This window comes from Amblyomma americanum, chromosome 1, assembly GCF_052857255.1.
Source record: "Amblyomma americanum isolate KBUSLIRL-KWMA chromosome 1, ASM5285725v1, whole genome shotgun sequence".
Lineage (NCBI taxonomy): Eukaryota > Metazoa > Arthropoda > Arachnida > Ixodida > Ixodidae > Amblyomma > Amblyomma americanum.
In genome coordinates this window covers 154,584,936-154,609,430 of record NC_135497.1, presented here as the reverse complement: position 1 = coordinate 154,609,430, position 24,495 = coordinate 154,584,936, and the positions used below count along the sequence as shown (strand labels likewise).

The 24,495-nt window shown below is 41.3% G+C and overlaps 1 protein-coding gene across 1 annotated transcript in view; it reads left to right on the top strand.

Moving 5' to 3' along the window:
- kcc (solute carrier family 12 member kcc) overlaps positions 1–17,809 on the top strand; it is a 179,006-nt gene extending 161,197 nt beyond the window's left edge. Inside the window, exons 19-25 of the mRNA XM_077647406.1 lie at positions 625–714; positions 10,686–10,777; positions 11,121–11,228; positions 11,328–11,384; positions 11,731–12,101; positions 12,656–12,789; positions 14,233–17,809. Of these exons, the coding sequence (XP_077503532.1) occupies positions 625–714; positions 10,686–10,777; positions 11,121–11,228; positions 11,328–11,384; positions 11,731–12,101; positions 12,656–12,789; positions 14,233–14,324 (944 nt within the window). The 3' untranslated portion in view covers positions 14,325–17,809. The remainder of the gene's footprint in view (positions 1–624; positions 715–10,685; positions 10,778–11,120; positions 11,229–11,327; positions 11,385–11,730; positions 12,102–12,655; positions 12,790–14,232) is intronic.
- The last annotated feature ends 6,686 nt before the right edge of the window (positions 17,810–24,495 follow it).

The window sequence follows — 24,495 nt, the reverse complement described above, 5'->3', positions numbered from 1 at the left end:
AGTCAACCAATGCTTGAAGTGCCTTTCAGCCAATCCCGTGGCGGCTTGCCGTTCTGCCATCATTGGAGTGATACATAAATCAAAGAGTCCACGCGTACTTTTATTTCCGTGGGCCTAATTTGCAGCCATATGTTGTCTGTGACTGAAGCTTTTTATTCACAGAAACCTAAAAACAAAATAAAAGTGAAAGCGAAGTCGCCACAGGACTGGCTGAAAGGCACTCCACGCGTTGGTTGACTCCTCCTACCTTCAGTGTTGAGTTTAAAAAAAGACGGGAGCCGGGACGTTTAATCCGATTTAAATTAGAAAAATCGGCCACACAGGACAATAATTCGAAGCTTCTAAGAATGCCCGGAACGTGTAGATCGAATTCCCACGGTAAAAAGACGAGCTCAGATTCCTCTTTAGTGTGCCTTTAAGTCATCGTGCATCTTTCTTCTAGTAATGTCACATGGTTGCTTAAGAAGTTGTGATCATTTGCTAGCTGCAAAATTACTGCTAGATGTTCTTATTTCTTCAAAGAGTATGGCATTTCTCTAATTTTTTATCTTTCCTGGTTATTCGGTGTCCTTTTGAAGGACAAGATCCTTTCCAGTTGTGTGTTATTCCTTAACTTCACTGTAGATGATGGTGGCCTGCTTATGCTTCTGCCATTCTTGTTGAAGCAGCACAAGGTTTGGAAAAACTGCAAGCTGAGGATCTTCACTGTCGCCCGTATCCTTGACTGATGGCTTGAATTCTACAGTTTGCACTATGCTGAGCAATTATATTTGCACATTTGCATGTTTTAGCATACTATATTTGCACTCCAAATGATTTTTGATTTGACATACCACCTTACACATTTATCTAGACACCTTTAAAAAAAAATTTATTCTCTACCACTGCTTTGTTTTTACCAAAATTTCGCACAAAGATCACATGTTGTGGTCTGATTTCGATAGCAGCACATTTGGCATCACAACTTGCATAGCTTGCAGTCAAAATGGAAAGCTGCCACTGTTGGTAAGCGAAGACCTTTGCTAGCTATGTGAACTACCACTGTCTTCACCTGGTGGGAAAACAATGACCAACCGTGCTGGCAGCTGGTATTTATGTTTCTATTGTTCCTCAGCAAATGGTAGTACCAGTTCATTTGGCCACAGTATAGCTGGCTAAGGTCACTTTATGAGGGGTTGGCTTGCCAATTGCAACAATTTTCATTTCTACCAACCAGTACCAAGTTTGTCGTTTGTGAAGCAGACCGCACAAAATTATCTTTGCGCAAAATTTTGAATGTAGAGAGGTCAGGTGAAATAATTTCCAAAAGCTGTCATGGATAATACATAGAATATATGTGTAAGAACAGCAGTTACCAAATTTATCACTTGCAGTGCAGACGCACTTGTTTAGAAATAGTATATTTGCGTGATGAGCATAGGTATAAACATCTTTGCTTTGCATATTAAATTTAATTCGTATAGCGTCTCTTTATTGACGTACTGCCTAGAAATGCTAAAGACTTGCTAGATCTGTGCACTGCCACACATAGTATATGCTTTTTCAGCCAACACACATGTGTTAGCTACCACAGCACACTTCAGTGAACAGAATCGATCGATTTTATTGGCTGAATGACAGCCTTCAACTCTGGCTGCATGTCAAGCTTCACAGTTAAAGAAGTCAATTTTTATAGGTGAGCTGTTGTTACAAAACACATTTTGAGACCGTAAAATGCATACAGCCCAGAATTTCACATTTTGCAGTGAAATCTGTAAAAGCAGTCCTTTGTGGCCAACAAAGAAAGACTTCACACTTCCAGCAGCAAACTCAGCACTACGAAGTGCATTTGTTCTTCCTGCACCGCTGTACAAAGTTCGTAGGGACAACCTTTTTCCAGTGGTGGTTGAATCCATCATCTCGTGAGGTTTTGCGCAGCAGTGTAGAGTGATATGCTTTGCAAGCACATCTAGGTGTAGCTCCGCTCAGCCACCCTTTCTGATGGTGTGGTGGCTTTTCTTCTGAGGGTGAATGATGTTGAAGACCTGTAATATACGAAACACACACTTCAAATCACTACAAGGCATGCGTGTGTAAGCCATGCAAGTAGGGATGTGCAAATATTTAAATTTTTTTAATACAAATCAAACATCCATTCAGCATGAAAAAAAATTTTCAGAAAGTTCAATATTTTAATGTTTTTTTTTTTTTCAGTATAGTGCAGGGTTTTTGCAATTCAAATTAAACGAAACTAGACTGACTCAGGACCATACAGAAAGAAACATGACATGCACAGAAATGCATACTGCTTGGTTAGACAGCACAACAGCATGCAGCTTGCAGTGTGGTCATGCAAAATGAATGACCAAATGAAATGCACAGTGCATATGCATGAGACTTTCCAGGGTGTCTATCAACAGGGAAAACCATGAAAACCGGGAATTCTCAGGGAATTTGGATAATCTGGAAAAACTCAGGGAAAACTGAGGGAATTTGTGCTTATATCAGGAAAAATTAGCTGCAGTTCTACATAAAAGGAACTAAAATCGTGATAATGCTGCCCCATGTAAGCAATGCGGACTGGCATTGCACGGATTGTCCAGTGCGGTGTTACGTGTCCTCTCCTCAGCGACGCTAGCCTCCAACGTTATGCTGTCAAGTGGAGTATACCAGCAAGGCGGCAAAAAGCTTTGCGGCGCCAGCGGCGCTTCCAAGTACTATGTCGAAAGCGGACACTTTCCCGCGCTTCCGCGGCACTGTGGCCGACGGCAGAGCACGCGCTTCCTACGGTTCGCACGTGCGCTGTTCGATGGCGAGCGACCTCCCCTTGTTTTCCTGTGTTTCCGAGTGGACAGCTCCAACAAGGCGGCAGAAAACGATGTGAAAACCAAGACCTAGTGAGAACTTGCGATGGTCCCAAATGAATTCTTCCTTCCTGCGCATCTCCTTGATGGAAGCGTCCATTTCTGCCGCAGGGGGTGTACGCACACGATGCAGGCGGCGCATCTTTGTCAGAAAGGGAAATAGTTTCGCGCCGTTTCACGATCTGCCGACGCTAGCAAAGCAACGAATTCTGTCCGTACTTAGCTGCACTGTTTTGAACCGACTTAGTTTTGTTGACTGCTGTGGTGCCGCAGGCAAGCTGTGTGCGACGTGTCAAGCATGACAGCCTTCAAGTGCACTTTCGTCCAGGACTGGACGAATGCGAAACATTGAGAGTTTGCAGCCTGGATTAGGCTCATCGAAAGTAGCCCGAATGCAGCGTACTGTGCGCTGTGCAGAAAGCAGTTTTCGCTCAGCAACATGGGAAGAAGAGTGGTGACAAGTCACGCTGAAAGTAAGAAGCACCGACCTTAGCGGGGGCACCCTCTGTAGCCTCATTTTTTACACCACTGGCAACCGTTGTGACCAATGCCGAGACACCCTCTGTAGCTTCATTTTTTACACTGCCAACCACCGCTGTGACCAATGCCGGACCAATGTCGTCAGTTTTTGCACATCCTTCAAGTGCTTCAACTACTGCGACGGACGTCCAACCCGATCGTACAGCAAAGGATATCTTTCAGCATGACTTAGAGGTCATAAATGTTGAAGTGATGTGGTGCCGTGCCTCAACGCTGTTATGACACAAACATCACTCCGTGCTGCCACGGCATTGGCTTCTGTGTTCCCTTTGATGTTCCCATCATCAGCTACAGCCAAGAAAATGTAGCTTGACAAAGACAAGGTAGGATATACTATTGTCTATGGCCTCGCACCTTTCTTCAAAGAAAACCTCATGTCAGAAGTAAGCTAAGCCTCCCACCTCGTCTTGGCGTTTGACGAATCGTTATACAAAGTTGCACAAAAAGAGCGAATGGACGTGTTGGTTCGCTTTTGGCCGGATGCAGAGCAAAGAGTGAAAAATCACTACTTGACGTCATGCTTTCTGGGGTGCACGTGGGCGGAAGAATTGGTGTCCGCTTTAAAACTTCCACAGATGGACTCTCCCGATCAAAACTTCTTCAGATCTCAATGGATGGGCCAAATGTAAACATAAAATTTCTCCGTGATATCAAGCAAGAACTTTGTGAATTCAGCGACGGCCGTCGTATTCTCGAAGTTGGTATCTGTGGCCTTCATGTTGTGAACGGTGCTTTCAAAACCGGACATGCGGCAACAGGTTGGAAACTCGTGGAATTTTTTCGTGCTTTATACAACTTATTCAAATGTGTGCCTGCCTGATGCGCTGAATACGCACGCATAACCGGAAGCAACATTTATACCCTATGAAGTTTTTCATTTCATAGCTCTTTCACTCTACAAACTAAAATTTCTATAATCTGCAGTTCGTCTGAATAGACTTGCTGAGAGTGAATCGCACTTGTGACGCTAAAGTTCAGGTCCCACACTATTGCGGCTACCAGTAGATAGAAATATCTCACATTCGAAAATATTTGTTTCCGCACGCTTGTATTTCAAAATGTTCAATTCGATTCGCATTTTGTTTTAACATTTTTTCAAAGACATTGGATTTGTTATGCATTTTGCTAATCTCTCCCCTTTTTATTAAATGAAATAAATACTACTCCTTACTATTTAAATAGGATTAAATCATTGTTTTTATTTTTTTAACTGCTTACTGGAGAGTGATACCATCAGGCGGCTTTGTGTCAGCTTGTTTTCACATAAAACAAAGTACTGTGTCACTCAGAGATTTTTACAAATGCACTCAGGGAAAACCTGGAAAACTCGGGGAATTTGGAAACGTCAACTTGGTAGACGCCCTGCTTTCGTGACATCCTGAATTCCCACGCCTGTTCTAACCTGATAACGCAGCCAACTAGGGTCACAGCAGATACTGCCACGTGTCTTGATGTATGCGTCATGAGCTTGAATGATACAGATGTTATGGCTGGTGTTCTGTCATATGACATCAGTAATATTTACCAGTCTTTTGCTTGGGTTTTCTTTTTGGAAAAAAAAGCGCTTCTCCTCCGGAGAAAATTTTGTATAGAGCAATAACTGATGAAGCTTTGATGCGGTTTCACAACCTTATAGAACAAGAAAACTGGGCTGATGTGTTCAAGCAATGTAGCTAGGGTGTGCGAATATTGAAATTTTCGAATACGAATCGAATATGAATATGAAGGAAAAATGGCTTCGAATATCGAATCGAATATCGAATATCTGTTCAGAAAAAAAAAAATTTCAGAAAACGATGAGCAAGCACACATTGTTGCCCTTATTTTTTTTCACAATAGTGTATGGTCTTAGCAACTAAAATAAACAAAACTAGACTGCCTCAGTACCATATAAAAAAAATGATGTGCACAGAAATGTATACTACTTGATTAGACAGCATAACAGTACCCAAACTATAATGAGGTCATGGAAAACAATATCCCTAAAATGACAAGACTGGCAACAAAAAAATAACATGATGACTATTAAACCTCATTCATTCGGAGTTCAAGGGACTGGAAGAAATTCCCGGTTCATCCGAAGGCGTCTGTTAATAAATTTGCCCGCGCTCCCCGAAAAAAAAAAATGCTGCCGAAAATGCTGAAGATGCAGTAAGGCCTTATGAGGCGGCTCCATCGCGTTAACACGTACCTGTAAGCCCGTGACGAGCCACCCGTTCTGAAGTGCTGGAAAAACAACACAAATGCAAGCAAGGGGCCGGGGAACACGCACTGGCGTCGGAGCGGCGAGTCGGTTTCTAAAAAGGAAAAGGAAATAAGCCGCGCGGAGCTGGGATTGGACTATCGGCGAATGCGCGGGCCGACATTTGAAGTTGCCGCGGGGCAGCGGTGGAGCTCAGAAACCGCAACTACGCAGCCAGGCAATTTTTTTGCCCTAGCGACAGAGGCCTTCTGATTGTTGCCACGCCTGCCGTTACGCCCGCTAAAGAGGTGTGCACGTTACAATGTACCATGCAATAGGTGAGATTTTGACAGAATCGCTTGCCCTATTGTGACTACTCGACACGCCCCTTCAGGAGGCTCCCGCGGCATTCCGCAAGTAGGCTTTCCCGCATAGCGTAGTTTTGCAAAACGGGATGGCGGAAGTCACGCTCGGAGAGCTTTGAAGACAACCGGACGCATTCTTCGGATGTGGGCATTAATATGTAACGTATTACCGAAGGATTAAAAAAAAAAAGCGCGATTTCGCGCTGCGATTGCTCGAAGCGGGCCGTCGGCTATCTTGTTCGCAGCACGGGTGATATGTGGGGAAGCCCGCTTGGGGAAATTCTCACGAGGTGAAGCGTTGCGGCGTCGGGATGCGGTCGGTCATCGTGATAAACGGCGGAGAAGGAAGGGAATAGGACCTCTGTATTGTTTTCCTGAAATTTTTAACTCGAGTATCAGCTAATTTGCCCAGATATTGTGGTTTTTTCATGGTCGAATTTATGAAAGTATGTGCAGTATATGGTCGTTGGCGAGTATTCACGAATATCAATTTTTGAATACGAATACGAATCGAATATCAAACATATTCGATTCGTATTCGTAATTTCGAATATTCGCAAACCCCTAAATGTAGCGCCACACTGGCGTACCAGGCGCATTTGAATATATTTAAGCACTGTTATGATATGGCCTTTCTGCTCAGAGAAAGTGGTAAGAAACCCAAACAGATTAGGAAGCCATGGGTTACGTGTGAGCTCTATACCAGAATAAAAGAAAAAAACAGGAAATTTCAAGAGTTCAGTAAGAAACGAGACCCATGTTTACTGAGGGAATTTAAACAAATCAGAAACAAACTAAACTCTGATCTCAAGGTAGCCAAGGATAATTATTTCCAAAATAAATTTCAGCATGTTCAAAATGATAGCAGAAAGACATGGGATATGTTGAATAACATATTAGCAAGAAACCAACCTGTCAAGGAAATCTGCGTTGACGATGTGGTGCTAAGTGGGAATGATCTAGCAGACACAATGAATCGGCACTTTATCAAAACAGGTATTTGCTTAGGAAGGTATGACAGTGCAGATGACTACATACGTGTAAACAGTTTGCTAGACTCCATTTTGCTCACTCCTGCAACACCTCATGAAATTTAAGAAATAATAGGAAATTTAAAAAATCATGTTGCCTGCGGTGATGACGGGTTAAATGCCTTGCCTATTAAGCATGTGTCACGCTTGATAAGCCCTATATTATCGCATATAATAAACCAGATGCTTCTTAGCGGAGATTTCCCAGATGAATTAAAGATTGCAAAAGTTATACCTATCTATAAAGGCGGTAGTGAGACCAATTTAGGTAATTATAGACCAATTTCAGTTCTGACAGTTCTTTCGAAGGTATTTGAAAACGTCATCAACCGAAGGTTAAGCGATTTTTTCAAGAAACATCGAGTGATAACAGAATCCCAATACGGATTTCAAGCAAACAAATCAGCAGAGCAAGCACTAATTGACATCAAGGATAAGATAACTGAAAATATTGAAAAAAATATTGCTTACTCTTGGCCTATTTCTTGATTTAAGCAAAGCCTTTGATACTGTTCAACATAATATTCTGTTAAGAAAACTAGAAATATATGGCATTAGAGGAGTGGCGCTAGAACTGATTCGCAGCTATCTGGAGAAACGTTATGTGTGTGTTAATAACTGGTCCTCAAACAAACTTGGAAGTGCAACATGGCGTTCTGTAGGGCTCCATTTTGGGACCCCTTTTTTTCCTTATTTATATAAATGATATTACAGTAATACCTGGATCCCCACAAATAATAAAGTATGCAGACAATTCTAATGTTTTCACCGGAGAGAATGCTCAGGATCTGCAGATCTCTGCTAATGATTATTTAATACAGTTATCAAAATGGCTTCAAAGAAACCGCTTGAGTCTAAATATAAATAAAACGAAGTACTTAATCTTTAAACCAATAAGTAAACAAGACTGCAACTCGGTCAGCATTAGATTTGAAGGACGTTCGCTGGAGCAGGTTACCGAACAAAAATTTCTGGGTGCCTGGTTCAGCCACGACCTCTCATGGAATACGCATGTTAATCAGCTTAAGTCAATGCTGTCTCGCACCATTGGATGTATATATAAAGTACATCATCTGATACCCACACTCTTAAAACAAGCCCTATACTATTTGCTGCTATACTGCAAAATAAGCTATGGCGTTTTAATTTGGGGTACGACAACAAATACTAACTACTACAAACTTAATGTATTACAAAAATTAATGTTACGCATACTGGAAAATTACAAAGGTCATAAGCAGTCTTTGAGAACACAACCACTATTTATCAAATATAATATGTTACAGGCTGACCAAGTGTACCTCTTTAAACTATTTCAATGGATTCATAGACACAAGCTGCATAGTTACCCAGTATATAGTTCAAGTTCTTACAACATTCACAACCCAAAGTGGAAAATGCCACAAGTTAGAACTAACTACAGAAGGCAAACATTGGATTTTCAGATAACTAATGCGTTGACCAGCAAAGATATAGAGTTGAACTTCACTACAGGTCTCCAGCCGTTTAAAAAATACTGTTGGAAGTTTCTTGTCAACAGTGATTGAGGCAAAGAATGCAGATTGAGGCAAAGAGCGACACATATTGGCATCGGAACAACGAGGCTGCTTTTAAAAAAAAAAATGACCAGCAACACATCATTCGGCATCTGAAAGTGGCGCGCAGCTGTTTTGATGGCTCGGGAATGCACAGCCAACAGCCGCCGTCACTGCGTGCTGGTGGCAAAGCTCAGAAGGCGAAAGTACGGTATGTGGCTGTACGCAATATTTTCTCCTAAAGCGGCAGGGGCCCTGCTATCTTCATCACACCTGCCACCATGCACATGTCAGAGTTCACAGGCTATAATGCACCATGCAGTAGGTGGGATTTCTTGACTCAGCTCCCCTTCAAGAGCTCCATTAGAAATTCCACAAGTGGCTTTCTAGCATATAACAGTTGCCCAAATGGAGATAGCAGAGCTCAAGAGTTGGGAAGGTGACAGGACTAGTGCTATGGTTGTGGGAGTTAGTATGAAACACATTGTGGAAGGATCAAACAAAAATTTTCTCTTTCACATTGCAGTTGTTTGAAGTGGGTAGTTGGCCATCTGGTTTTCATCGAATGTAATACATGGAAAAACCCACTTGTTGAATTTAGGATGAGGTCCAAGCCTAGCAGCATCTGAATGTAATCAGTCCATGAGATAAACAGTGAAGAAAGCGAAGAGGATGCCTTTGTCTGTTTTCTTGACACTTCAAACTCGATATTTGGATAATTTGTCCAGATAGTTTGCCCTGGTTTGATTTATGAAATTTGGCAATATTTGGTCATTGCTAAAGAACGACGCATAAAGAGCGAGCGCCTGGAAGTGGTAAAGGAATACGTCTACTTAGGGCAGGTAGTGACAGCTGATCCGGATCATGAGAGGAAAATAATTAGAAGGATAAGAATGGGGTGGAGCGCATATGGCAGGTTCTCTCAGATCATGAATGGCAGTTTACCAATTTCCCTCAAGAGAAAAATGTACAACAGCTGTATCTTACCAGTACTCACCTATGGGGCAGAAACGTGGAGGCTAAAGGAAAGGGTTCAGCTTAAGTTAAGGACTACGCAGCGAGCCATGGAAAGGAAAATGATAGGTGTAACGTTAAGAGACCGGAAGCGGGCAGAGTGGGTGAGGGAACAAACGCGGATTAATGACATCCTAGTTGAAATCAAGTGGAAGAAATGGGCTTGGGTAGGGCATGTAATGCGAAGGTAAGATAACCGCTGGTCCTTAAGGGTAACGGTGTGGATTCCAAGAGAAAGTAAGCGTAGCAGGGGGCGGCAGAAGGTTACGTGGGCGGATGAGATTAAGAAGTTTGCAGTAAAGGGTGGATGACGCTGGCAAAAGACAGGGTTAATTGGAGAGACATGGGAGAGGCCTTTGCCCTGCAGTGGTTGTAATAAGGCTGATGATGATGATGATGATGATGATGGTCATTGCTACATATTCAGATACTTTCAAAAATTCATTTCTCGAATTGAATATGGTCCGAATAACAAGTGTGTTTGATTTGTATTTGAAATTTCAAATATTTGCACACCCCTACGTGCAAATAATCTGCGTAGGCTCACTGAGATTGTGGGCGTTCAGGCACGCTGTGCACATTTTTGCTTGCATAAATTTTTCTTGCTTTTATGTCAGTCTGGTTGCACTGTGCCAAAATTAAAAAATATCAGCAAAAACCCTACATTGACATTAATTAATGACTGTAATATATTTAATTACTACTGAAAGGGTTCAACAGAAGTTTATCATGAGTACTCACTTGTCGACCCGTGGAATGCGGAGGAATTCATCTTCATGAATTGTTTGTGTTGAAGATTTTCATTTTTAAAGAGAAATGGTGCTAGTGGTCTACTTAACTGCAGTGTCCACGAGGCACCTCAGTGCACCAAACAGCATCTTGAAAATGCCAACAGGTGCTCAAAAGTTTGCATGCACAAATGTGGATATTGCCACTTAAGGAGATATGGTAGCTCAGGACAGCTGCCTTTTAGTGTTTACTTTGCAGTTTCTTTGTTTAATTCCCAATGTTTACAAATATGCAGGAAAATGGCAAACTAAGTGGACATCAGAAAGCCTTGTCATTGAAACTGGGTATAATGTAGAGTTAACATTGTTCAGTGCATCCACCTTATGCAATAAACCTGCTGCTTTCCAAGTCCCTTGTTACCTTGACTGAGTACTTTCTGCATACAGAACTTGAAGACAACAGCATTCAGATGAAGAAAGACTTGGCTATGTTTCTCTACCACCTGAGAATAGATGCCGACGTGGAAGTTGTGGAAATGGTATTTCACGCTGCACTTCTATTGCCATCAATTGTGCTTATGCCTGCAAATGAAATGAAACTATCATGCACTGATTCCTGCTCATTTCATTTCATATTCTTGCCCTCATCATAAAACACTTAGCATTGTGATACTTCAGGCAAATTACTATGTTCAGTGTGAAGTTACAACTTAAGCTTTATTTATATATTTTTTCTTTTGTGCCCATAGTGCCACACCTAGCATTACGAAGGGAGGAGGGGGAGTGCAAACTAACAAAAAGAAGCTTGTAAAAAACAAAACAAAGGTTCATTCAGCTGATATTGCCTATGTGTTTGCAATGCGACTTTTGTTTCATTCGCAGAATGACAGCGACATCTCAGCATACACCTATGAAAGAACACTAATGATGGAGCAGCGCACAGAGATGCTCAAGCACATGAGGCTGAGCAGGCGGGAAACTCTGAGCATGGTAATTGATTTCTTGTTTTTAATTCTTGCAATGAATTGTGCACATAGCATCTAGTTTTAAAGAGCTCTGTATGACTTTATCTATTGCTTTTTTAAATAGATTCAAACCATTGTGGATCACCATCATAATCCTCTCCAGAATCACACCAGTTCAAAGGTAAAATTAGCATTGAATTCGCTTGCAATAATCTGTACTGAAGATTTGTCACTGCATGTTAGAAGCATGTGCTTCGCCCATGTTGAGATGCCGTTACATTATATACTTGACAGTAGACATAATGCAGCTTTCAGGTATTCATTTCTTGCAGCTGTCATTTTCTTCTTTTACTCAAAGCTACAAAGACAAGGAGAAGACTGCAGTTCTTTCAGTCTTGCACAAGTTTATCTGTATTAAGTTGCATCTATTGTGATTTTACACCAGTTGATGCTGGTCCATCTAATATGTGATGTAGTATGCTCATGATGACATGCATTTGCAGCTAATTTTACAAGCGCCTTCACAGGTACGATTCAGCGACAAGCCACCTCAGCAGGCCGGCGACTCAGAATTGGTGGATGTAGCTGCTGATGAAGACAATCGTTCATCTCGCCACTCTTCCCGGCACTCATCACCAACTAAGTCTGCTTCAGGTTCGCCTACAAAGCAGGCTTCTTCACCACCAAAGGAGAGCTCTCCTGTCTCTGCTGCTGAAGACACTGAGAAATCAAAGACTGAAAGTCCTGAAAAGAAAGCTCAGGACGGCTCTGGAGATCCTGGTGCCACATCTGCTAATGGAGTGGCAAGCAAGGGCCCCTCTGCTCCCACTGCTGCTGCTGCTGCTACACCAGACGGTCAGAAGAAGCCAGAGTTTGACAGCCTCCTCAAATTAAAGCCGTGAGTCAGCTTTTCTGCCTTGGGCTTAATTCTTAGTTAGGGTTTTGCATATTGCAATAGTCCAAATAAAGTGCTAGAAAATGTGATCATTCATTCTTGTTGTTGGTATTCATGCAGCAGAATGGAAGAGTGTTGACAGCTTGAAATTCGCATGCTACCCTTTTAACAGGTGTGGCTCAGATGAAAGTTGTAAGCACAGATGTGAAAACTGTTCTTAAACTTGTAACAATTATCAATCACAGCACCTGTTAATGTGCCTTGAAAAAATGTGAAAAGGTGCACATGCTGTCAGTGAGCATATATTTGAAGAGTGGGGGGGAGGATCTGCTGTCAGCATTGCTGCCACAATGTGAGAGAGGAATAAAACTGCAGGCCCTCGGGCTATTCATGTGGCAAAGGTCTGTAGCGAATTCACTTGCGAAATCTTTTCTCGTTTGCTTCTTTACGAGTATGGATATAGGTCTTCAGGTTTACTACAAGCTGAAGATGTGGTGTACCAACCATAGTGCTACTGGCATGTTTTTTAGTTGCTGAGATGCACATCGTTATTGCAGGGATGAAGCCAATGTGCGCCGTATGCACACAGCTGTGAAGCTGAATGAGGTGATTGTAAACAAATCACACGACTCCAAGTTGGTCATCATCAATCTTCCTGGACCGCCCAGAATCCCGAGGGGAGAGGAGAACTGTATCCTTTAATCTTGCTTCCTCATGGAACTATAAAAAGCTGCTTTATATTACAATCTGATAGTTTCTTTATCATTGTTTGGCTTGTTTATTAATGCACCATAACTTACACTAAAAAAAAAAATTGAGATGCTGGCACGACTACTGTTTTTAACTTTCTTTGTAAGCTTCTAGCCATTTATACAATTGTAGCTTATTGCAGTTGAAACCCGGTGCAATGAAACTCAGTTTTATGAACATACATTTATTACCAATAGTTCGCCATTGGGTTCAATTTATTTATGATCTAGATTTTATTAGCTAAGGCTGGCCCAGTCTTACAAAACCGCTCAAAGAAAGATGCAAGGGAAATGGAGCAAAAATGTGCTCGAGGCACAGTCTCGTGTGCATGTCATTGGCGCCTAAATATAAGCACAGCCAGGTCACAGTCAGCCTACCTTCTTCACCTGAAAAAAAAAAGTTTGCACAAGAAATATCTGTGCACCATACAGGTTTACTGACTATAGCTATGTATACACATAGGCCTTGATCTCACAGAGACTGTCAAGTCTGTTGAGATGGTAGCTGAGGCATGCAAAAAAACAAAGCAATCAGTAATCAAAATTTGCCTTAGGTGTACAAAATTCGGAATGCTTCACAATAAAGCAAGGTGTTGTTTAGTTAGCAAACAAGCAGCAACTGTAAGAGGCCACTTCCAGGTCATGAGAACAGAGTCACTCACTAGATTAATGTGAGACTGTTGAGTGTGAACTTTAGTTCCTACATTAATGAGGATGCCACCGATGTGACAGAGATGATGAAAACCTTCTGAAGCATCTTCGAGTGAAGAATGAGCACCAAATAATGGTGATGCAACTGTTTCCTCCTATGTGCCAACACCTGGTAAGGTGGCAGAATATACTGTCAACCTCCCAAGATAATCTGCTAAGCTTTAAAGGGAAAGTGCTAGAAGCTTTCATTGCTCTTGCCAGGTAGAAAAACTATTTAATTACTTTGTTCGCAAACCACACACAAGACAAAATAACTGACTTGTTCCCTATAAATAAATATGCACTTTGATGAAGAAGTTTTCATATTTATAAGGTGTAGATTTGGGATTTGGGCTAGTTGGTAATCGCTTCTTGAGAAAAAGCGTGCAGAAAATTTCAAAGATGAGAAAAAACACAGAGAAGCGCTACTATACTTCCAAATTATCAAAGTTTTGGCAGTTGCCTTCAACTTCATAATAAAATTGAGCTTTATTTGAATAAAGTAAATAACTAACATGGAAATTCTTCAGGCAAAACTGATAACAGTTTCCTGTTTTTGTCAGAACAGGAAAGTTGTAATCCTGAGTGGGGTGAGGAAATCTCATTAGTTTCAGAGTCAAGTTTTCTTCATGTATTTAATTATTATTTCTGGTTATCAACTGTGCTGTGTGTTGGCCCTTAACATATGGGACCAGACATGGAGTTCTTGGAAGTGCTCACAGAAGGCCTTGAGCGTGTGCTCATGGTGCGTGGTGGAGGCCGTGAAGTAATCACCATCTACTCTTGAGCTGATGTTCCCCCCTGCAGAGCCGCACTTGCTGTGGCCCTGCTTGAAGAGCTCCTGGCAGCACTCTTCTCTCTTCCGTTGTCATGTTGTGCTATTTATTTTGCTGTGCATTTTTAGAGCGCTCTCTGGAAGTGAGGAAGGCACCTCTTGGAAGGCAAGGTGCTTTGAGACAAGAAGCAAGCCTTGTGGCAACCCTGTTGATGCTATAAAAACACTGAGAGACACAGACTGTTACACTGACACATTTTTCAGTGACGATCTTTCAACATTAATGCAAACATTGAAAGCATTCTCCGGTGATATGTAAGGTTAGTCCACCACTGATGGGATTATATGGTGAAAAAAATTGTGCGTGATGCAGTTATTTGGTTAATACAAAGAAATGTCATTTTCACTAAATTTCTTTCAGAATTTGACAACTGTTTGTAGGTACTTATCTTTATGTTATTAAATTTCTTGTTAGCATTGTCTGCACTTTCTGTTCAAGAACTCAGTGTTTAGGATATATTTACGTGCAAAAGCTTTCAAGCAAGCTCTCAAGCTTAAGTGATGCTATGCATTGTAATTTGACTTTCAAAATGTTGTCTTATCATATAGCAGTTTATAATCCAAGAAAAACAGCTGTGATAAACATTACACTGTTAGATGCCAAACTTGTGCAAGTGTATGTGTCAGGGTTTTATTTTTATTTCTTGTTTTCTCTATGCACTCAGATTCCCTTCACGTTATCTCTGGGCCTGCCTTGATTTGAATGGTTGTGAACCATCTAAGACACACAGGGCCCCCCTGAAAAATATTTTTTCCAAAATTTTTGGGTCAGAAAACTCTGCTGGTACTGTTAAACTCAGCACCCCTTTCTGAACACATCTGCAGAAGCTCGATACCTGCTCCTGCTGCTGAGTGATAATGCATCATTGTCTACCACGTGGGGCAGGCCTGCAGCCAATCAGCATAGTCACTGGCATAGGCATATCTAGTGTACAGCCCAAAAATTGTCATCCAAAATTCAGTGCTCGAGGCTTTAGACAGAAACGTTGCTGTACCTGTTATTTGTTTAAAATAGAAAGGTGCTGCATTGTTGTGAAGTTTTCAATGAAAACTAAGAGGAAACAGTTGGACCTCCAACCACTGGAGCTGCCTGCCAAGCTTTGGGGATCCTAATTTGCAGACTTTTGAACATTGAACTTTATTACACAGATGTACATGTACAAACATTAACTACTCCCGGGACCCAAGAAGATTGTTAAAAGGTCCATAAATGTGCTGATACAGCATTGCCACACTGCTTGTCTTCTTATTTCTTTGTCACGGTGATTGAAGCTGCTTTATAATATAACAATTTTAATAAACAGCTGCAGCGTGATCATTTGGAGGCAGGGATGGTTCTTTTTTTTTGCACTTTTGAACTACCTGCGCTGGCAGTATGGTTTAAGTATCCCTGTCTCATTTTTTTTCTTAGTTTTGCATTTATTTATGTGGCTTTATTTTTCAATTCTGTTCAGCAGGCAAGTTGTTTTAGTTTTAGGTATGTAATATTTGTGAATGCCTGTGACCCAATCATACACACTTGTGAGCCATCATGTGAAAAAGTGCTAGTCGCATTCCCCAGGTGTGTATATAACATTTTTTTGTTCTGTTCCTCATGCAGCACTATCTGTGTATTCTTCTTGCGCATGTTTTTGTTGCACCTCTGCATCTATCCTTCATACGAAGTATAAATTCTTTAGTCTTGCCATTATTACAGTAATTTTCAGCCCATCAAGTGAAGTAATTGTCTGTTAGTGTACAACTCTGAATGACTGCATCTACACTGGAACCATTTGGTGATGCTGGTGTTTTCAAGTTGAGTGTTGCTCCTTGTTTCACCTGTGTGTACACAGCTAGGTGACACTCAAAAGTTTCCGCTGTAAATGCACTGGAAGTAAGTGACTTGGCATATCTTGCAGAAGGGAGATGCGGCTGCATGCAGATTATATTGCAAAATGTGAAACGCAGCGAGCATTTGCCACCCATGTCAGCCTAAATGTACTCTGCCTTTCTTTTGCCCTTACACGTTCACTTGCAGTGTCCTTCTCTTTATGAGCCTTATCAAAGATTTATGGTGGCTTTTAATACCTTCGCATAGATTTTGCATAGTCCTTGCAGAATGTAGTTGTGTAGAAGCTGGGAGATCTTTGTGTATAATATGTACCGCAAGCAAACCCATAGTATCTTGTAGCCATATGTACACATGTGACAATCCTCCCAGCAATGTTTATTTTATCTGCAAGGCTCAACCAAAAGACTGCGCTGAGCAACAAAAGTGGGCTGAAGCCAATGTTGCTTCAAAGGATTGGTCAGCTTGGAGTTCATTGAAGTGGCCTAGGGCCATTCTTTTCACACCGTTCTTTATAAAGTCGCAATAAATAACACCTAGTGGCTTCAAGTTACAAGTATGAATGCACTTTAGTGCTTTTTTTAATTATGTATTCATCTGTGCTGTAGCAGTAGAAGCTTTTAGTAGGTGTGCTTGTTTGAGCATGCAAGAATCGCATAGGTTTCGCATGTTAAGGGAGCTTGCTCGCATCTTGACTTTATGCAGGAACTTGTTCAGAGTAAGCTGCTTATATGCACTTTCAACTCTCCAACTGCAGTGTTTCAAACGGCACCCCTTCTGAGATGCATTTATTTATTTGACAGCTTCAATATGGCTCGTTGGAGGAGAGGAAAATGTGTGTATCACATTCAAACTAAGTTATGCAGCCAGTGTGCTTCTTTGCCCAGCACGTGGGGCATATTTGTTTAATGCAGAGACTAATTTGCTGAGGCTATCATCAGCAATCCTTTCCTTTCAGCTTTGATGTGGGGCTTAATGCATTTATGCATACAAACTGTCATGTTCAATACACAGCAGTGATGAAAAATGGGCCTTCACATAAGAGGCAAAATGATCGAAACTTGATGACGAGCTTCGCCAACTGAACAAATGCAGTGGAAGTTGCAGCAGCAGCTATACAGTGATGCCACAGTGTTTGACACATGTAGGCCTACATGAACTGTGCATGAAAGAAAAGTTCACCTTTTGACTTCTGAATTTGCTCTGTGTGGCATACTTTTTTTCTTTCTTCATTATTAGCCAGATAACACTGTGTACTGCAGCCTCGAGTGTGCACCTCGATGTTCGCACGCTGTAGTCAGGTCTGTAGCTGTCCTTGACGCATGTGATGTCTGCCAAATGGCATGTGTTTCCTAGTCGGGTAACAGTAGCAGTTAGTGAGGGGCTTTTAGGGGAAGCAGCACCAAAGGTGGCAGCTGAAATGTTGATGGCAGTGGCCCTACAGCCAACACAGTAGAGGGACTATGGGATAAGCAAGAGGCAGTGGGTTTCTTGGATGTGTTTCCCCCTGCATAGCTCAATATTGACTGTTACAAATATATGAACGTTAGAGAAGCACTGACTGTATTTTTGTATGTACATATTCTCTTTCCTTGACCCTCCAGATGTGAAAACATAAAAAAAGAATACATGCATTTATGAGACAACATGCATATTTGGTGTGGACACTAGCCTAGGAAACTGGTGTGTGAATATCTTTAAGAGTACTTACTTAGGTCACTCAGCTGAATGTTCTCTTTATTCTTGTGAAACATTGTCGTTTGATGTCTTTTGGTTTCCTTGTGGTTTGCTGTTATGTTAATTTTAGCCTCGGCAAATATCTTCCAGTCAAGACTTGTACTGTAGCCAACAGCAAGATATGCAACTTGTTGAGCTTGGTCTGTAATCAGTTAAGCAGACTTTTCTGTCACTGGCAGTCACCCAGTGGCAGTGGTGTGTTGTTGCTTTATCTTTCAGCTTCCCTGCTGTGCTTCCCATGCAATGGTTTACAATGGGCCACAGATTACCGGCTGCTGGCCTTCGATTTTGGCATTGAGTGATTTACAGTCATTTTAAGTGCTCAGCTCACAAATACTAACAAAGTATAAATACACATGATTAAACTTTGGCTTAGCAGAGCAGAGCTCTTGGTGAAATTGGAATTTGAATTTCATGCAGAAAAGTATAGCCCAAGTTGTATTCGTACATCCTTACATGACTGGTTGCTGCCTAGCTACCGTGCTGTTGGCCTGTTGAAAAGCAATTCTATAAGCTTTTATATCGTGCAAATTTATGTGAAATATGCTACACACTGTCCCAGATTTGTACAACTAGATTACCATGATACAACGCAAGCTGTTTTGCACTTCTAGCTTCCTGAAACATGTAATGTGCTGTTTTTGTGTGTATATCACTATATATATATATATATATATATATATATATATATATATATATATATATATATATATATATATATATATATATATATATATATATATATATATATATATATATATATATATATATATATATATATATATATATATATATATATATAGACCTTGTCAGATGACATATTTATTCCTCTTGATGTGATACTAGAAGAAGCCAAGGCTAGAAGGATGTCAGTGCTGGAAAGCACAAGGGCGTTTGCAAGATAAGTCTATTCACTGCTGCCATTATGCCAGTACTCACTGCTGAGGACTTCTTTTTTGTTTACCAGTGTTTGGCTTCTTTGTTTGTCATGAATTTTTTTGTTTGTCACACCCAAAGGATGAACATGATGATCTAATTATTTTGGCTTATATTATGAGAACTTTAAAATGCAGCTATCTCAACATGCATATTAACAGTTCCTCAGAGTTGTATTTATTTGTTGGGTACTTGCATTTGAAGAGTGCGTGTGCATAAGTCATCTTATAGGACATTTAGCTGCCATGGAGGTAGTTTCAATGGGCATTCATTTCATTAATGCAACACTTTCTTGTGGCCATTTTTAATGGCATGCTGTTTTGAGGGAATGGCCAGTGCATACAGCCACATGTGCTTTGTTAATGTTGCATCTAAGCTTCAGCCTAGCAAGGTTACAGAAGTGTATCATCACCACTCTCAAAAAACATCAGCAGAAATCTGTTCCATGAAAACAGTTTAATGCCATACCATTTCAGGATGGTGCAGTTTGACCTTATGGTACCATCCTGGACTGGTGCTAGCAGTAGCACTATTTCTGCGAAAATTACGTGTTGAAAAATCCAGTTAATGCTATTATCATCTTAGCACAACTGCCAACTTCTGCCACTACTATTCGTCTACCAAGAATTAGCCCTTTTTGACACAGGTATAAGTGCGTATCAAAATGCTTTTGCTAGGATAACATCTGCGCCCATGCTAACCAAAATGAGGCACAAGACTTGCACTTGCTCATCAATGTCTAGGCTGCAGCTGCACTTAACTGGCATTAGAAATGATGCAAGCATAAATGGAGATATTTCATCATAGATCATAACACATATTGTTACATGTATTCTGGCCCATCCTTTTACACATCCACTATCACTTCAGTATAATGGAATTCTTTCATGTTTTAGACCATGCGTGACTGTTCTAAACATCCCGGCTGAATACTAGGCAGGTCCAAGCAAACAACACTAGCTGTCAAATTTTGCCTACTTCAAATCATAGGAATTTCGATTGCCAGTTGGGCACATTGGTTGGTATGCTCCTTCTGAAAAGACACTATCCAGTCTAATCTCTCATCAGCAATTATGACAGTGCTGGAATGTTTGGTTTTCCTCATAAGCTCACTCTGCTTGTTGAGGTTTCATGTTTTTGTAATTACATCTGTCTTGGGAATCCTGACTCTAACAGCAGTCTTTGAGTCAAGATTGGGTTGCTTTATTTGCTCACTTATTTATACACAAGGAGGAAGAGGACAATAACTTAATCAATATAAAGAATTGACAAGCTTCACTGTTGCAAATTGTTAGTGCATGATGAATATGCCTGTCTGGTGGGTGAAAACAAGCTGTAACTAGATCTGTGCTCAAGTTCCTCTCATATGAAACTGTAGAGGTGCTAATTTAATGCCTGGACCTTTTTAGTGGTGCAGCCTGAGCATCGTTTAACAACTCCTCGCTATGGTCTATCCGTCATCGCACATGTGATGTGTGACAGCAGTGTTCTGTGCTTTAGACATCATGCGGTTTGTGACTGGGTTCACTGTAAGAGGAAAAGATTGGTGAGATACGAGGCGCCACCATTTTGCTCATCCTGGGCCTCTTCCAAGAGCATACTAACGAGCCAGCCTATGCAACGTCAATGCAATCATGTGTGCGAGATCGCTGTCTTTCCTTTTTAATTTTGGAGCGCAAGGTTCTGTTCTGTTAGGTTGGGGTGCCAACTTTTCGCTTGTTAGGGAAGCAGGCCGTGGTGCGAAATTGGCATATGGGCCACTCACCACTCTGCTGATAGGTGCACCACTGCGCAAGTGTAACATGTCTCCTGCCACATGAAGGGAGGCATGCAAAGGGCAGTTGGCTAATGTGTCGAGTGGGCATCATATCTTCATTTTCGAGAGGACAAGATCTCTTACAACATGCTGCACCCTGCATGGCGTTGGAACACATCTGTAAAAAAAAAAAAAATGTGTTCCTTGCATGGGCTGTCTTTAACGCCACTCCACGGGTAACAACGAACAGCTTGAACTGGGCAGGTTACTCCACATCGTGGGTGTTTTCTGTTCCCCTGGTGGCGCTGCCATCAATTACAATTACAGAAACAGAAAAAAAAAACTTGCGGAATATGCTGCTGCTCTTGTGTTGATGTCTAGTACTTTGAGAGCAAGAGAGAGAATGCTTAACAACTCGTTGCTTGATGTTTACAGTAGTTTATCATCTTCATTTAGATCTAATATTTAAATAGTACTTTCCTTACATGTACAAGTACTGTAACTATGCTACCTTTCCAGTGGTGATAAGTGTGGAAGATTAGCTAGCAACGCACAGGGGATAACAGGTGTCTTGTAACAGGAACGTGTTGATAGGTTACTGCTGTCTGAAGAAATTGTGTATTGATACATGACACACGGAGAAGAGCGAGCTACATTTTCGAATGAAGACTTCTTGCACTATACATGTTTATAAACAATGTACCAAACAAACGAAATGACACACAGGTAGATGACCCTTGTTTTCATTGAGCTAAGATGCTGTTGGTGCAGCAAGGAAGAGGCACAGGAGAGTGGGAGCACTTTCTACTGGCCGGAGGGTATGCGCAACACACGTGGCTCGGTTTAGTCGGTGTTGAGCAAGTTCAGAAAATAGGCGGTACTAGTGCTAAAATGCTCCTTGAAGGGATTGCTTGGAGTGCTATCTTACATGTGCAGTGCACCCTCAACGGCACACTTAAAATCAAAACACCATTGTGTCCAGCGCACAAATGTTGGGTGCACTTAGAATTCATGCTAACAAAATTTAGGCGACAGGCTCTACCTTTTGTATCTACGTTTCTCTTTTACCATTTGCATTTATTATGGTTCTTAATATGCCTAGGTGCTGCGCTCCATTTTAAAACAAACTACTGGCCATTAGCACACTCGCACATATCCATTTGGTCGCTCGTGACGTGCACTGTGCTGCAGAAAGCTGTTATATACGCTTTACAAGAATCTAAAGTCTTGCATCAGACTTCTGCCATTTTTCCTGAATTAAAGCCACTCATCCTGTTTACAAAATATGATCACACAGTTGAAACTTGTAAGCTGTAGAGAATAAAAAAAAGAAAAAAGGGTGTCTTAGCATGATATTGCTTCATAAAATTAAAGTTCAGCACATAATGACTCATTCTGTGCATGTAGCTGAGTTAGTTTCCTGTTTTGTTCTTTTTTTACGCAGAGGCTGTATAGACAGGTAACTAGAAAGTTTGTTGACGTGCGCTTAATGTGCAGATTTATATCTTATTAGGTGGTTTGATACACTGGATGACCCTATATTGTTTCTTCAGCCTCGAGCATACTGTGCCCATAGCCTGTTTACATACACCTGCTTTAGGTGTGCACACACCTCCTGTCGTGAGTGCAAAGGTGCTTCGCAGTCCATGCTAAGCGGAGCCACTTGCGTTGCGTGGGATGGTGTGTTGAGTATGCTTTATTGTCTGCTGAAAAGAATTATGAGCATAGGTGGACTGTGTGGCAAACGTTTTAGAGTAGTTATCTTTGCCTTGTCGATGTGATGCCACTCCAAGGGCATTCTTTTACTTTTTCTTTTTTTTTTCGATGTTTTAATATTGTCAGCCACAGCACGCTGTCCGTGACTGTAACAGTTTGAAAGCTTGTGTTTTGGAGCCCTAGCTTGTCTGTGTGCTGTTCTCCATCGATGTCTCGCTCTTCCATTTGTTTTCGTTACGTAAAAAGTTTATCAGAGGAATAATAAAGACATATTGTTAACCTTTCTTGCTGCATGGTCTGAATAGTTTCACGAGATGCCGTGCATGCACATGCCGGTGTCTGCAAATGATGTTCAGCAAGAAGCAACTGGAGAACGCTGCCTCCTATAAGCCTCATATGCACGGGGGGTAGGCGTCGCATGGGTGCAGGATGCTTCCAATGGTTTCTGCTAGTTCAAGCGGGTGCCTGTTGATGTATTCATGAAATACACAATTTGTGAACGTGATTGAATATGTACGGACACAATTCTGCGAAATGGTTACTGTGCAGGCCTAGTGATGGACAGCAAGCGGACAATCATATGATCCTGAACGGCTTCAAAAAGTAGTCTGAGCACGAGCTGTGTTTAGCAAGAAATTTCTAGACCTCTCCATGCATTAAATGTAGCTGACGCCAGCCCATCTTGCTCTCCAAAATATCCTATAGTTCTAAAAGAGCTGCTGTTCTCATGCAGGAGCCATATATTTCTCGGTGCAATCTGCTTGTTTTTGGCAGTATAACACTCCTTACTGCAAGCAACTGAGGTGCTGTTGCAGTGAGGGAGTGCACTTATACCACTGAACCATTCCAGTGCAGAAATGGGTGCACAAATGCCGTCACTTCTGCTTTCCTTTGTCACCTTTAAAACCTGGTCCCTCTATTCATTTCAAAAATCTGCTAGTCCTCCCTCATCAAGCTCACCTTCACTTCATTTTTCCTTCCTCGCCCCCATCCTCACCTCCTAAAAATTTTCCGCCTTTCTTCATCCTTGGCCTTTCTGCAGTTCTAACATTTGAGTTACTGTTTCGTACTCCTGACATTATTACTGAGCAATAATTAAAACGCATAATACCATAACAGCATGCTAACTGGGTGAGCGAATTCATGCTGAACTGATCCTGCTCAACCATATCTCTTGGTTTGCGCGTGACTCCACGTGACACTCCGCATATGTAGGCATTAGTGTATTTATCTATAGAACTTATGAACTGGCCAGCATAGCTGCTTTGTTGCTCTTTCTGGGAAAATCAGTCTCTATAGCTTGTGCCAGAATAGCAGTGTTAGTGGAACAAAAGGGTGCTGCTGCTATAGAAGTTTCTTTCAAGTATAACTATTCCATAAAGCACACCCTGTGAAAAGCTTCTGGGTATCGCCAGAGCGAAATATTACTTTGGACACCTGGTTTCAGTGAGGTGGACACTTTACAAGGAGCTGCCGAGATTGCTCCAAAACTGTAAACTGGCTTGGTATTGCCCAAGTTGATGCCAAGAAGGTTTGTGTACAGTACGTGGTACGCAATCCTAATACTTTTCAGAACTCTCGCTGCTTACTGTTACTAGCAAAAACATACAACGGACTTGCTTTTCACCGGGCCGATTAGAATTGGTGTAACAGCTCATCCTGAAATTTGCTTCAAAGCATTTCAGAACCCCCAGAAAAATTCAAAAATGACAGTGTGAAAACGTTTGTGAATAAACCTCTTATGTCAGTATGTTTTTAAAGCATTTTTGAATAAACCTGTTATGTCTGTAGGTTTCTAAAACGATTGTGGCTAAACCTCCATTGCTGAGATATTTTTTAAACGTTTCAATCTAGAGTTAGACGTTGCTAGATGTTTGGTGTTGTTTGAAGACGTTTTATAGAAGTTATGTGTTTCGTGGGAAGCACTGCGGCTGCTAAACAGGTTGTTTCAGCGACATGAGCCAATTTTTTTTTAAATACTCGATAATACCAGTGTACCATAAAACGGGATTAATCACTATTAAATGTCTCATACAATTTAAGTCTGCAATGAAACTCAGCCCACATTCAGGGCCGCCACGCGGAATTCTTTTTACATAAACAAGAAGCTAATCACAATAAAAAACTTATATGTAAGCTCTATAATTTAT